The following is a 15,663-nucleotide window of genomic DNA, read 5'->3' on the forward strand; positions in this document are numbered from 1 at the left end:
AAGAAGAAAAAGAAGAGTTTGAGAGGTTGCTATTAAGCTAAGAAGGCCAGAGTAATATAATTATCTAAAAGGTCTGGGACTACAGCGAGAAACGCGGCTATAGCTCTATAGATAAGGACGAGGGTATTATATCTGATATTTATAAGTAGATACGCGTTGTTAGTATTAGCCCCCCCGAGGGACTATATTGTAGTTATTATACTGTATTCGGTGTCGGGGACCTCTGCCGTTATATAGGGAATAATTCTTATAATAAGGCTATGCCTGATTACCGTATACCTATTGTAGGCGCCTCTAGTGCTAAAAACGGAGATTATAGGACCTAGGCGAAAGGAGGGTGGCTCTCTTTAAAAGAGTTATTGCTTGAAGAGTAATAGAAAGATCAATAGCTTCAGTTAGACGCTCGGAGGAAGCGGTATAGTAGCAGCGAAGGCTTGTAGAGAAAAGGAGAGGACGGACTCGTCTGTTACTAAGGTAGAGTATATATTCCCCCCTCCTTTAGGCACGAGCTGATTGAGAGCTATTATAACGTACTAACCGCAGGCTATAGAGGCTTTAGGAAGATACAGGAGCACCTAGAGTGTAACTACTTTTGGCTGTCTATAAGAGAGGACGTAGTAGTAAATGTTAACGGCAACTATATAACCTGCTAACGTATGAAGCTGCATATGTACCGCCCTTACAGCTTGCTTACAGTGCTACCGGTACTCGACGGACTATAGTAGACGATTACAGTGGACTTTATTACAGGCCTACCAACCTCGATTGACCCTCGGATAGGCAAGGCGTATAATGCTACCCTGGTCGTAGTAGACAAGTTTACGAAGTACGCTCTCTATATCGCAACAACTACGACGCTTACAGTAAGTGCCTTCGCAGAACTGTTTTTCGACTATGTCTACCGGCCCTTCGGACTTCCCTAGTCCATCGTATCCGATAGGGGTAGTGTCAGATCGAAAATTGGGATTGCTGTGAGAAAAGGAGAGTGAAAGGATGATTCGCATTGAAGGAGCAGCGTCTGCGTAGCTATCGCTTCTAAGGAGGTAGTAGGTAACAGTGTTGAACTCTGAACATTCCAAAACTTCCGGCGAAGCCGGTAATTTATAGGCTCCTGACCCTGGCAGTACCCCGCCTGCACCTAACACCCTCTTACACCTAACAAGGTACTCCCCCTTACTTGGGTTCCTCCTAGAACCCGTACAGAGCTCTCTTCGACTAACTAGCTACATAACAGGTGCTCCTTGACTGCGCGATCGTAGCTACAACGAACTGACTAACTCGAAGGCTGAATCACTGACTGCAGCGAACTGACTGACTCTCCCTCGAAGACCGAATCGAACTGACTGACTACTCTCTGCAACTACGTAAAAGGTGCTTTTTAACTGCATAACCGTAGCTGCAACGAACTGACTCGCGAAGGCTAAATCGAACTAACTGACTCTCTCGAAGGCTGACCGAACTAACTAACTACTACCTGCAATCTCGAAGACTAAATCGAACTGACTGACTATAGCGAGCTAACTGACTCTCCCTCGAAGACCGAATCGAACTGACTGACTGCCCTCTGCAACTGCGTAAAAGGTACTTTTTAACTGCATAACCGTAGCTACAACGAACTGACTCGCGAAGGCTAAATTGAACTGACTGACTCTCTCGAAGACTAACCGAACTGACTGACTACTACCTGCAATCTCGAAGGCTAAATCGAACTGACTGACTATAGCGAGCTAACTGACTCTCCCTCGAAGACCGAATCGAACTGACTGACTACTCTCTACAACTACGTAAAAGGTGCTTTTTGACTACGCAACTATAGCTACAACGAACTGACTAACTCTCGAAGGCTGAATCGAACTGACTGACTATAGCGAGCTGACTGACTCTCCCTCGAAGACCGAATCGAACTGACTGACTGCTCTCTACAACTGCATAAAAGGTACTTTTTGACTACGCAACTATAGCTGCAACGAACTGACTGACTCTCGAAGGCTGAATCGAACTGACTGACTACCATCTGCAACTACGTAAAAGATGTTTTTTAACTACATTACCGTAGCTACAACGAATTTCTCGAAGACTAAATCGAACCGACTGACTTTCTCGAAGACTAAATCGAACCGACTGACTTTCTCGAAGACTGAATCGAACCGACTAACTACCTCCCCCTCTCTAGGGTTCCTCCTAGAACCCGTATTCTGAATTACTAGCTAGCGAAATCAGTTGCAGGCGCTAAAGCTGCTTGGACATATCGTAAGCAGTGATACTGCTCTATAATGGAATTCGTCCCTTCAATCCTATTCCTCCAAGACAAGCGCTTGCAGTACGCCTTCCCGGCTCCCGCATACAGGCCCACCGAACAGAGATACTGCTTAAGAGCAGGCCTACTCACGCGTTGTCTCTCAGGACCCAAACGCTCTTTTGTAGCGCCCACGCTCCTCCACAGCAGAGCTCCCGGTTGCCCTCGCTGCCCCTCCCGTGCCGCAGACTGGCTAGGTATTACTACCCCCTTATCTCGCACCTCCCGAGCTGCCTGACGGCGGTAAGCGCTAGACTCACGCTTACCCAATAGGCTCGTTGACCGATTGCTCCTTTATAACGCCTTCCGAGTGCTGCGCCTGACAAGCGCTAGAGCTACCCTAACGGCCCGACAGAGGTTCCTTCTAGGCAAGTACTTACGCCTTCCTAGCTCCCGCATACAGGCCCACCGAACAGAGATACTGCTTAAGAGCAGGCCTACTCACGCATTGTCTCTCAGGACCCAAACGCTCTTTTATAGCGCCCACGCTCCTCCACAGCAGAGCTCCCAGTTGCCCTCGCTACCCCCTATCTCGTTCTTCCAGGGTTGCTTGACAGCGGTAAGCACTGGGCTCACGCTTACCCAATAGGCTCGTTAACCGATTGCTCCTTTTAACGCCTTTTAAGCGCTACGCCTAAGCGTTAGAGTAACCCCAACGGCCCAGCAGATCTTGCCTAATAGAGGGTCTCCCTCTATAGGACTTCTTGCAGCTCTCAAGGATTTCTCGCAGCTCTCAAACAGCGAACTCAATCCTGCCTAGCAGAGGGGCTCCCTCCTGCACAGGACTTCTTACGGCTCTCAAGCAGCAAAACCAATTACCTAGTAGAGGGGCTCCCTCCTATACAGGACTTCTCGCAGCTCTCAAGCAGCGATAACGTAGCTCCTAGACGTAAGCTAATCATAGGCAGTATACTGCCCTGCTACAAGCACTTGGACAATCGAAACAGAAAGTAGTCAGGCCTGACTAAAGAGTACGTCACTCGACAATTGAAGGAACTGCTTTTTACATTACATCATCTTTCTTCTCTTGCGTTTTTATATGGTCCTAGCGCGTGCAGGGTAGCTGCATAGCTTGGTAGCTGAACTTTACGAATAACGTTATCTTAACGCTCGGTAGGCTGGCCAAATCTTCGAAGTGGTCTGACTTCCTCGAGCGTCTACAATAGCTTCTGAGCTAGGGAGTCGCTGTTCGTAAGCTGCACGCTCCTTCGGCGAATCTCCTAACGGTCTCCCGCCCTAAGGGTAGAGAGTTCAACGTATCAGATCGAAAATTGGGATTGCTATGAGAAAAGGAGAGTGAAAGGATGATTCGCATTGAAGGAGCAGCGTCTGCGTAGCTATCGCTTCTAAGGAGGTGGTAGGTAACAGTATTGAACTCTGAACGTTCCAAAACTTCCGGCGAAGCCGGTAATTTATAGGCTCCTGACCCTGGCAGTACCCCGCCTGCACCTAACACCCTCTTGCACCTAACAGGTAGCCTGTTTATAAACTCCTTCTGGAAGACCTTATATGAACTCTTAGGTATTAAACGGCACCTAAGTACCGTATATTACCTATATTATAGGTAGATAGAGCGCTAGAACCAAATACTCAAGTACTACTTACGTGTGTTCTATAGCTACGATTAAGCGGATTGGGCGTATTATCTACATCTAGCGGAGTACGTCTATAACAGTTCCTACTATACGGCGATACGGTTAACCCCGGCCTTCCTTCTCTATGGGTTCTACCCTCGAGATCCTCCAGACCCTATAGCAATTCCCAAGAGCGCCGTCCCTACTGCGGATAAACGAGTGAGATACCTGTTAGCGAGCTATAGAAAGATCTACGATATCTTCGTTGCTACCAATAAGAACTATAAGAAGTGGTATAATCGTAAGCAGGAAGATAAGGCGTTCGAGGTTGGCCAATAGGTCTGGCTCTTAACGAAGTACCTTAAATAGCGGTGTCCGAGTAGTAAACTCGCGGATAAGTATCTAGGGCCCTTTAAGATCCTTAAGATTGTTGGCGATAGGAAGATAGTGTATAAACTGGACCTGCTATAGCATTACCATATCTATCGAGTCTTCCCAATTACCCTGCTCGAACTATTTAAGGGCAGTGAGGAATAAGCTCGAGAGCAGTGCGAAAGAGTCGATATCGAGCTAGAGGAGTAGTATTACAAGGTAGAAGCTATTATCGACTATAAGGGCCTAGTAAGGAATAGGCAGTTCCTGATTAAATGGAAAGGGTATCCGCCTGAGGATAATACCTGGGAACCTAGGGAGTACCTAGATGATAGACTACTATTGAGAGCGTACGAGGTAGAACTAGCGAAGGCGTAGAGGCGATATAGGGTATAAGTACGTAAGGGTATACTAGGGCGAGGGAAAAAGCTTCGATATATCTAAAGGGCATTAAAAAACCTACGAAAAGCTGTATATTAGCAGCGCTCTAACTACTCCTCCTTACTCTCAACCTTAGTATTGTCAGGTGCAGGAGAGTGTCAGGTGCAGGCGGGGCACTGCCAGGGTCAGGGGCCTATAAATTACTGGCTTCGCCGGAAGTTTTGGAACGTTCAGAGTTCAACACTGTCACCTACCACCCCCTTAGAAGCGATAGCTGCGCAGACGCCGCTCCTTCAATGCGAATCATCCTTTCACTCTCCTTTTCTCACAGCAATCCCCATTTTCGATCTGACAAGTATCTTCTTCCTCTATAGGGGCAAGATGATTAGCGATGTATAAAAGCAGCTCCTCTATGTCGTCTAAGCGTTTCTAGATGTTAGTTAGAACTGCGGTCTATACTTCTAGTAGTAGAAGGAGCTCAGAAGTAGCGCCCGAGGACGTAGGCGAGTGACCAGTACTATTAAGAGAGGCAAGTAACGGGCCCTTAGCAACCCTACTAAAGCGGTAGAGGCGTAGCGTACGACCAACGCACTTAGCACTGGCACGGTAGGCAGTGAGATCGGAGGAACGGGGTGTAGGAGTAGCGAAATCCTTGAACGTATATAGGGCGGTATTGCTAGCCTCCTAGACCTCGATCGTAAGAGTATTAGTCTAGACAGGAAAGTACTATTAGTGTAGGGAATATATAGTAAGGAAGTAGAAGGGAGAACTTATAGACTCGCTAGGCTTAGGGAACTCTATACGATCGAAGGTCTCTATAAAGCGAACTATAGTAGTCAGAGTATTAGGAGGAACCTAGAAGGATTAGACGCTACTATTAAGTACTGTAGAAGCAGTACAAGCTAAGGAGGGAGGATCTACTGGCAGGTATATATGATTATAGGACGTGCAGCAGGAGTAGCGGGTGCCGGAGTTCCTCTAATTCTTATAACTAGTAGAGGGACCTTTCTTCAATATATAGTGGAGGTACGTGTAGTAGTTGTATACAATTAGTAGGGAGCTAGCGGTAAAAGGAAGGATACTTATAGGATAATACAGCGGGCGCCCTCGATAAACTTATTACGAGCTTTAGGGGTGCTAGTAGCGACCGGGGAGGATAGGAGAGTATCGTCTTCGACCTAAAGGAGTAGGTTAGAAATAGCGAGAGTATAGAAAAGGAGGATCTAACCTACTGGGGAACTAGGGGACGCTAGGACGACCTTGGACTTTTTAGAAGAGCTAGGAAGCTCTTTATTATCTTCGGCCTAAGATAAGGTCAGTACGTGCAAACCCCCTGTAGTAGCAGCAAGGGCGCTATATACAGGGCGTTTATCCGATATAGCGGACCAAGTGGAAGGGGTATAGAGAGTAGAGCGAGAGTAGTAGAGCGAAAGTAGTGTAGTAAGAGCAGTAACGGCTACTATAACCCATTAACAAGTCAGTAGACCAGCCTACAAGTATATAGTACAAACGATAAAGGAGTATAGTAGGTACGGGTAAGAAGGAAGGAGATGGAGGAGTAGGAAGGGTATAACCTACAAATACAAGACTATAAAGAAGAAAAGAGGAAAGGAATTAGTAGGAGGAAAGGCCTATTTATACCTAAGGCCAGGGCTGGACCTCCTTTTCCTAAGACGAAGTAAAATTCGGTATAAAAAGGATAGTGAGATAGTAGATCGAGGATAACTACCAGGAGCCTAGATAGAGCTATATAAAGGGGTTGTTCTGGGAACACGTTGAGGGAGATGGACCACGATGTCTTGATACCGAAAAGACCTGGACCAGCGGGTGATATTTTGGTGAACAGCCTCCTATCAATTACACAGAGACTGATCCTTGCGGATCAGAAGTGCCCCGCGTGAGAGAGTTCCCTCACGGGGTTCTTATCTATCCTGTATCATGACATCATCCAGCATCATTCGGCGGGTCCTCCTGACCTTCGTCTGGAGACTCTCATTACAAGCTACCTCTACGCTACGACTATGTAACCTAGGTACAACCCTTCTGCATTACCAACTCCGACTTCCTTCCCTCAGCAAAAATTCCCTTTCCCCTACCTCTAAGTCATTGACATTATACATATACTATTGTTAAGCCCAGTAGGAGGGCAATAATAGGTAATTCCATTAACTACCGCGCGATTCGATACGGCGATCCCGATACGCCCGCGCCTATAACCCGCAGCGTTAGCGCACCCGTAAATTCCAAGGACTGCAAGCGCCTATACGATTAGTAGGTATAAGAGCTGGGGAAAATGCAGTAGTGTAGGCGACCCTTCGGTTATCAGTGCTTTAGGTGCTATACGGGAGGGGCAACTACGCAGCTCGCGCGCATAGCTAAGGTGGCCGGAATTCGGGCGGTGACCGCTTATAGGAGTATATAGCCCGGGCGGCTCCTGAGGGCAGGAGCCCGGAAGGAGGGAGGCTCTGTAAGGACCGGCTAAGCGGGGCCAGCGTAAGGCGCGGTCCGGAAGCCTCGGAGCTGCAGTGTAAGCGAGCCTCAGAAGCAATAACGGCACTAAGCTAGAATGGCATAAATAGCGCGTCAGATGAGCGTCGAAGGAGCGCACTAGTAAGGAGGACGACAAAGCAGCAGAGCGGGGAAGTAAGCCCTAGCGATACTGTTACGGGTATAAGAAGGAGGGCGGGAGATAGAGCTTAGGAGAGAGGAGAGTTCAATGAGACCACTACTCGACCCCTAACGAGCACTCTACTCCTACGTTGCGTATACACTGCTTGTACCCAGATACTCTGGTCTTACTACCCTTAGATCCTTAATCCTCACAGCTGGAAGGTACGAAAACCGTCTGCCGTAAGGTCGCTGATTCCAATTACTAACGTAGTTGCAATTGCTGATGTAGTTGAACCCGTTACCGGAGTTGCCGTCTAGTCGTCCTCAACCACAGATTCAGTACGCCCTCTAGCCATAATAGTTGACTGGGTAGGGCTTTTATACTTGTGACGTACTGGGTCCGGAGCCGTAGGTTCACTGAGGAATAGAGTAAGACCCTGAATCTAGGCCCACGTATTGCCGGCAACGGCCTGGGCTTGGAACTGCAGGTTCCAGGATTCCCAGTCGTCGGAACTAGTCAGGTAGACAGTCTTATCGTTATTAATAGCAGTCATCTTAAATCAGGTTCAGAGATGCTTTTGAATGTACTTCCTTTATTAGCTAGCTTAATCGGAGGTTGAGCGAATAAGACTCTTAATTGTCGGATACACAGTACCTCTGAACGTTTGGAGTTAAATTTGGGATAGAAATTCAGATGTAAATTGAGGATGGAAAATTGAGGATATCTTATTTTCTTCCTTATCTAACGGAGGTGAGCTTCCTTCTTATTCCCAATTTCCTGGACCACGGAGACCCGGGTTAACGGGTCTCCGAGAGATTGGATCATACTTATCCGAGTCGCACTAATCCGGATCACACTGATCCGGGTTCGTGTTTTGCAGATCCAGGATCCAGCTTCTTGACCCTTTTAACACAAGTGCCTACACAGCGAGGAAGGTAAGGAAGGAGAGACGACACGGCGGCAACTCGAGGACCGCGAGAAAGCACTATAGGCGGTATCCTAACATCCAGTACCTCGAGCGCTAGGCCAGAAAGGCGAGGATATCGCGTCAGAGGAGCGTCGAAGGAGCGTACAAGCAAGGTCGATGACGGGGCAGCGAGCGGGGTAAGTGAGCCCAGACGCTGTTATCGCAGGGCATAAAGAGGGGGGTGGAAGACAGGACTTAGGAGAGAGACAGAGTTCAATGAGACCACCATCCTACCCCTAACGAGCACTCTACTCCTACATTACGCGTGCACTGCTCGTACCCAGGCACTCTGGTCCTACTACCCGTAGGTCCTTGACCCTCACATCACTCCAGGTCTTTTAGTTGACCTTGGCCAAAATAATACAGAGCAGGGCAGGCGACTGGATACAGATATGTTAAGGCCACTTTTCGTCTTACTAGGCCTATGAGATAAGATCGTTTATAACGTTAGCTATCTTGACAACACTCGCTAAAGCCTTGTCACCAGCGTTGACGATTTTCCCCGACAGTATTAGTATACGTTACTAAAATAACCTGTCCCAAAGCTTATATTCTTCCTATATCTCTTAATGCATTAAAAGTCCAGAAACGAAGACATTAACAACATATCAGCTCTCTTTTTTTATAAATCGATTCTTAAACTTTATAAAAATGTATTTTCAGACAAGAGGAATAGTTTTTTAAGGGCTAAGGTATATATAGACCTAACTGTTAAAGTCAGTGCTGGTGTCTTCCGTAATCTCAGTACAGACGTCAGTAACTCACGTGCCAGTTAATATAGATATAGTACGTTATAGCAGATTAAAGTTAGCGAGTCTTCCTTTAAGCCTGTTAATAACTGCTTAGTTGTACTTAACCTCCTCTTTAAGGTCTTTTAGCTCTTTAAGTCTCTTCTTAAGCTCGGCGGCCACACTAACAGTACCGCGGCCTTTACCTAAGCCGCTATTAGCCGGTGGAGTATCTATAGAGGACGATTTCTGCACTTCCCTTTAAAGATAAGCAGTAAAGGTCAAGCGGGATACGGTGTCTTAGCTCTGTCACAGTTACACAAGATAGTGTAAGGTGGGCCAGATAAACTGGTCAAGCAGTAGCGAGGGAACACAGGTTTTTACAAGAGGAGGGCAAAGCTCCTGTCGGTTTAAGTCCAGAAACCTAGCCACCCCTATCGCCCCTATCGTTCATCGAGAATGCGGCTCGGGTAATAACAGCAACTGTGGGGGACTTGGTGGCCCCATACGGAAATGTAGAGGCTCGGAGCTGACAAACGTGTCCTGGTGGTGGGGGTCGATAGGCTTAGGATCGACGGGGACTAATGCACCATGCAAAGCGTGTGACACAACAGCAACGGCCTTCGTGGAGAGAGGAGCGAAAGCCTTGTCGAAAGCCCTGAGAAACCGACCAAGATTCTGCCCGATATCAGTGGCCCTGACCCCGCATCCGAAGCATCACTTTTAACATTCATTTAAACTGGAGGGTAGGAACGGACGAAATTTACGCACCTTTCCCGTAATTGCCGGTGAGGCTGTCCCGTGTCCCCACTGGTAGGCAGCAATCATGTGTGGATAAGAGTGCAAGCGACGAGGCTCTCAGAGCCTGGTTTGCTCGAAACCGCCGTTGTGCTTTTCCGCCCAATTTGGACCTCGGTCAATCCACCAGCCGATATCCGTGTTGCGGTCGAGTTCCCGATTGCAACCGCTTGTCTTCTTCACGTGCGCCAGTTGCCCCGTAGGCTCCCAACCCCAGCCACCACCTTCCACCCCATGATCGCCCATAGTACCCGACGAGAATGGATTTCTACAGTGCTCAGGAGCGCAAGGTAGACATCGCGGCAAGCTTTATCGACGAGAGGGCTCCGGACTTCCACAGCGCGTTTGGACCAGGGTCGACGCTCAACCGACAAACAATGGCATACGAGCCAGATCCAGATGCGAGGCATATTGCCGACCTCAAAGAGACGCTCAAATGCCACCAGCAAGTTGCGCGGAAATACGTCGACTTTGCCGATGACCTGCTGAAATGTACGTGGGAGGATGTGCATCGGGAGCTGCACAAGGCAAAACAAGCCCACTCCCCATCGCACAGGAGCTCACGGCCTAACATTGCATTCACAACAGGCATTGGCACGGGCTGTCTACGCACGGCGAGAAATGATCATCCTGGATGACACCTTCAGCGGCTTGGACACAACAACCGAGAATCACGTCTTTCACAGCTTACTCGGCCAGGACGGCCTCTTCCGCATCCTGCAGGCTACTGTCATTGTAGTATCCTCGTCCACCAAACGCATTCCATTTGCAGACTACATTGTCCACATTGGCGCCGACGGCCGCATCGCTGAGCAGGGCACATTCGACGAGCTCAACAACACCGGTGGCTATGTCTCCTCGCTCTCCCTTCCCAAGCCCGACTGGACATTTGTTCAAGTTGCCCCGGAGCGCCGCGGCAGTGACACCAGCGACGGTGGCGACTGCAGTGATGGTTCATCACACAACAAGGAACTTGGCTCTGATGCAACCACGGTGGCGTCGCCTAGCGGAAGCGAGGCGGCTGACGGAAATGACAAGGACACTGACGGCATGAGCCGCAGGACCGGAGATGTCCAGATCTACCTGTACTATGTCAGATCTGTGGGTTGGTGGGCAACACTCCTGTTTGTGATCGCTATCACCGGTTTCGTCTTCTCAGTGTCGTTTCCGAGTAAGTACATTGTCCTGTTCTTTCTATCCTCCAACCCGAGAGTTGCATCGCTGACGCACTCCAGCTGTTTGGGTCCAATGGTGGGCCGCCAGCAACGAAACCGACCCCAACGGAAGGCTGGGATACTGGCTGGGTATTTACGCAATGCTTGGTAGTGTTGCTATTATCTGTCTCTTCTTGAGTTGCTGGTGAGTCCATTCTCCATGATGTGCAAGATGTGGCAACTGACTTTGACCTCAGGCAAATGATCATCACCATGGTTCCCCGCTCTGGTGAGAGGTTCCATTTGGAACTCCTCAAGACTGTGTTGAGGTACGTGTCACTCTTGTCGCCAGAAGATACTGCAGAACTGACAAGCCCAGCGCACCGATGTCATTCTTTGTGAACACGGACATGGGCGTCACATTGAACCGCTTCAGCCAAGACCTTCAGCTCATCGACATGGAGCTGCCTGTTGCTGCACTCAACACTTTCACCAGTACATTAAAACCAAGCATGATCCCCCTATGAGCATCAGATCTGACGAGACAATAGCATTGATCCTCTGCATTGCTCAGATGGCCCTCATCGGCGTTGGATCCATCTACGCCGCTATTTCGTTTCCTGTTGTCCTATTGGCTCTCTACACGGTGCAGTGGTGCTATCTCCACACCTCCCGACAGCTCCGTCTCTTGGACATTGAGGCTAAGGCGCCTCTCTATTCTCTCTTCGAGGAATCCCTGAGCGGATTGGCAACAATCCGCGCCTTTGGATGGCAGAACACGCTCCAGGACAAGAACCGCACGTTGCTGGACCGCTCGCAGCGCCCCTTCTACCTCTTGTTCGCCGTGCAGCGCTGGCTCACCCTGGTCCTGGACCTCATCGTTGCAGCCGTTGCCGTTCTCCTCGTCATACTCGTCGTCACGCTCCGCGGCACTGTGAGTGCTGGCGGAGTGGGACTCGCATTGCTTGGAGTCATTTAGTTCAGCCAAAACATCAAGCTCCTGGTGACATACTGGACCATGCCGGAGACACATATCGGCTCTGTCACTCGTGTCAGGAGCTTCACCCAGACCACTGTCTCCGAGGACCAGCCCACCGAGAAGTACCTACCACCACCAGAGTGGCCTGCAGCGGGAGCCATCGAGATCAAGAACTTGACCGCATCATACGGCGGGAGCAACCTCGTCCTCAAGGACCTGTCCCTCTCCATCGCAGCCGGCGACAAGATTGGCATCTGCGGCCGCACCGGCAGCGGCAAAACATCTCTTCTGATGACCCTCTTCCGCCTGGTTGACCTACAGAGCGGTTCCATTTCCGTCGATGGCATCGACATCGCCACCGTTCCGCGTCAGGAAGTCCGGCGTCGCATCTCTGGTGTGCCACAGCAACCGTTCCTGCTCAAGGGTTCAGTCCGTCTGAATGCGGATCCCATGGGCGCCGCCTCGGACGAGGCCATTCTGCATGCCCCGAGACTCATTACACCGTCGGCGTTGTCGCCTCGTCGATCTTCCCCCCAAACTGTCCAACCGCCGTCGCATAGCTCTCACGAACGGCTACGCTCCCATACACACGCATCTCTTTTTCGTACGTAGCCGTAACACCAGGAGCGTAACCGCCAGCCTCACGCAGCAGTCTCCCCAGTAATGCCAAATCCCTCACTACCGTGTTCGCTCCGATTCCTCCAACGGGTGTCATTAAATAGACAGCATCACCGATAACCGTCACACACGGCTCGTTCAGCCACTCAGGCACGCCAGATAGCGTTAAGCAAGTGATCTTCTAAAAGGCCGCATTCTCCTTATCTATCTCTTCGAATAAGGGCTTAAAACGCAGATGCTAGTTTTTAATAAGCTCTTTAGCGATCTTTACGGCACTTTTACCGACGATGCTATAGTCATCGTTCGGAGCGCGGATCGTTCCAGGGCGCCCCCCCATGGTCCAGCCAACTAGATATTAAGGTTGTCTATATCCCTAGGTCGGATGTTAGTGATCAGTATGATAGTGCCGTCCAGCCGTGTATTGTCCATTAACCGGAACACGCCCTCTCCAAGGCCCTTAAACGCCGTGCTGGGCGCCTGTCCATAGATACCCCTTAACCCCGTATCATAAACCTTAAGCTTACCACTAAACAGCTGATACACAACGTTAAAGTAAATGCCCTCTCCGCCGATTAATATCAAACCCTCCACTAATTTGGTACCATCTGAGAAAATGGCCCGTACGCTGTTATCGGTAAGCTTGTAACTAGTGACATTACGTGACCACTCGATGTTATCCTCACACCCCTTTGCGAATACCACACGTATATCACCTTGTGTGATGCTGATAATCTTACCGCCGTGAGAGGTAAGACCTTCAGGGACGATATGCTTTGTTTGCTCGCCGGTTACAGCGTTAAAGGCAGAGAAACCTGCGCCGCCGGTCTTGCCGCACTTAGCCCAAAACTTCTTAAAGGTGGGCGCGTTTAAGACTGACTCGATAGCGTCGAGTCCTTTGTTCGATAATTGAAGTCGGTAGCCCTGAGTTTAAAACATAAATAACGCATCTCGCTCAAATATCTTGAAGGGGATGTTAGTTAGTTGTAACGCCTGTGCGAGAAGGAGAGATGAGATGCCTCCCCCTGAGATAAGAATGGGCTTAGCAGCTGCCATGATTGCGTGCGTCTGATGGGGTGCGGGTTCAAGAGTTAGGGACGTTGAAGTTAGTGATGCGTAATGGAAAACCCCACACGAGCGATCGTCTTTATACTCCGCAGCTAAGGCGTTGGTAGTTAGCAGTCAGCCGCCACGTTGGCGCGGATAGTGCGACCTGGAGGCGCTGTGCAATGGCGCGATCGTAACTGTGGCTGGCTTTATTCAGCCTCTGAGTAAGACCGCTGCACTTTATTATTAATCCGGCAGACGCGGGACATGGTGCTTAAGGAACTGATTCGTCAGATATTTACCTGCGTAGCTGCAGGTCAGGGTCTCGCCAAGTAGGAGACGGTGTGACCACCCGGGCCTTAGAGAAATATTTGATCTATCTATGATAAGAATAAGCACCCTTAATATATCAGGTTAAGGCCATGCTTCACTAAGATGTCCTTCAAAAATGTCCCAATACGTCGTCCTCCCCTCTCTCATCAAGCTTATCGAAGTAGTATCCGCCCCCGAAGCCGCCGCTAACCTAAGACATAGTAGTAGCCCTCGCCAACCCCCTTAAACTGCCTCTCCCACTCCCACACCAGTCGCTCCTACTGGCCTCCCAGTTACGTAACGAGACGCGTTAACTTGGTGAGATGAAGTCTTTTAAGCGACGGGACGACGTGGGGCTGGTTAATAATAACTTGAAGCTAGCGTTTACAGTCGCTTTAACCTCACGGAAGGTGCCGAGTACCATATCGTAATCGGCCTGCTAGAACTCTTCACGCTCGTAGCTCAACCAGCTGTCGATAAGATAATAGATCGGTGTGTCGGCTGGAACAAGCTTCACGAGCTCCATAAAGAGGCGACAAACAGCACTCAAGTCTCTTTCGGTAAGCTAATCATCCTCGCTATTATAAAGATACAGTAAAAGGTGAGGGTAATTATATCTGACGACGTCGTTTACGACAAGTGCGAGTATAAGCTAAGTAGATAAATAACATATCGGCCCCTAAAGCCTAGCGAGATCGTCGTCGTTCTCTACCGTGCCCGCATAGAGTGCGCAGTAAAACTCAAGGACGATGTTGCTGCTCTGGGGGCGTTTCTTAATAAGCGGCGATATTAATGTGCTTAGTTACTGTGCATAGCTGCGGACTGCTTACGTAAGGACGGCGTAAACATACGATAACGGGCTGATTTTACCAATCTGTGATCGATCGAAGTAGCCATCGATAGCAACTATGCCTGATCCGTAACTACTGTTAAGAAGCTACTTCACTTAAGGCGCAGCTATAACTAACACATAGCGCTCGATATCGGCCTACGGTAAGGTTATCTACGCACGAACTACGCAGGTAGTATCGCTACTAACACGTAAGTAGTTAACGTTGATAAGCTGTAATACATCTAATAGCGCGAAACTAAGGGGTGCCGTGCCGCGATCTGTTATCGCGTCTGCCTGGTCTTAACCGGCAAAGGCGCCGATAGCTGGGTTAAAGTCCAGCTGCTTTATAAGGAAGTGGAGCAGGTGAGTCTTGCTCTACGTCACCTCGATCAACATCTGTAACATTACTTACTGCCGGATAACTTCAGCTAGCTAAAAATGAATATTCTTAGTCATTATATAGCTTTCGACGTAAATATCGACCATAAGCGCTTTAACAGCCACCCGGACTGATTCAACGTATACAGAGACCTCCTTAAGGACCTTATCGATCTTCTAGCCCTTAAATGGATTCTTAATCGTCTTAACTGTGATATTAGAGGTTAGGAGGAAGTTTGCCTCTTGGAGGGTTCGCGGAGAACGTCATAATGTACAGAACGAGTTCGGTAGCAAGATATCGATAAGAGCAGGAAGAGACTGCACAAGTAATAGCCTCAGTCCCTGGACAGCCCGATCTAAGCGGATGGTCTTGGGGTTGGATGGGTCCAGGGGAAATGTTTCTGACTTGTTCTAAGCCTCTTCGATAATGTTAGGCAGCCTCTCGAAAGCCGAAAGAATTTTGTATCTGTTTAGCTCGCTGTGTCGCGCGAGCTGGAGGTTGTCAGTCAGGGGTTGCTCCGCACATAGGTCTAGACGATACCGTATTGCTCCGGGAGATTCGCGTTTACTCCGAACCGTGCAGGCCCTCCGGCTATGCCAGCGGGCCTACGCGCAGGCC

At 49.3% G+C, this 15,663-nt stretch overlaps 1 protein-coding gene across 1 annotated transcript; it reads left to right on the forward strand.

The window, feature by feature from the left end:
* Positions 1-9,987: 9,987 nt before the first annotated feature.
* On the forward strand, positions 9,988-12,472 carry MFIFM68171_07067 (uncharacterized protein; the record flags this gene model as incomplete). The annotated part of the gene is made up of 7 exons (XM_071062487.1): positions 9,988-10,219; positions 10,287-10,898; positions 10,963-11,086; positions 11,139-11,210; positions 11,261-11,376; positions 11,433-11,815; positions 11,861-12,472. The coding sequence occupies 7 exons, from the start codon at positions 9,988-9,990 to the stop codon at positions 12,470-12,472; spliced, it is 2,151 nt and encodes a 716-aa protein (XP_070918588.1).
* Between the last annotated feature and the right edge of the window lie 3,191 nt (positions 12,473-15,663).

Source organism: Madurella fahalii (genome assembly GCF_045866475.1).
Source record: "Madurella fahalii IFM 68171 DNA, scaffold_4, whole genome shotgun sequence".
In the NCBI taxonomy this organism is placed as follows: domain Eukaryota; kingdom Fungi; phylum Ascomycota; class Sordariomycetes; order Sordariales; genus Madurella; species Madurella fahalii.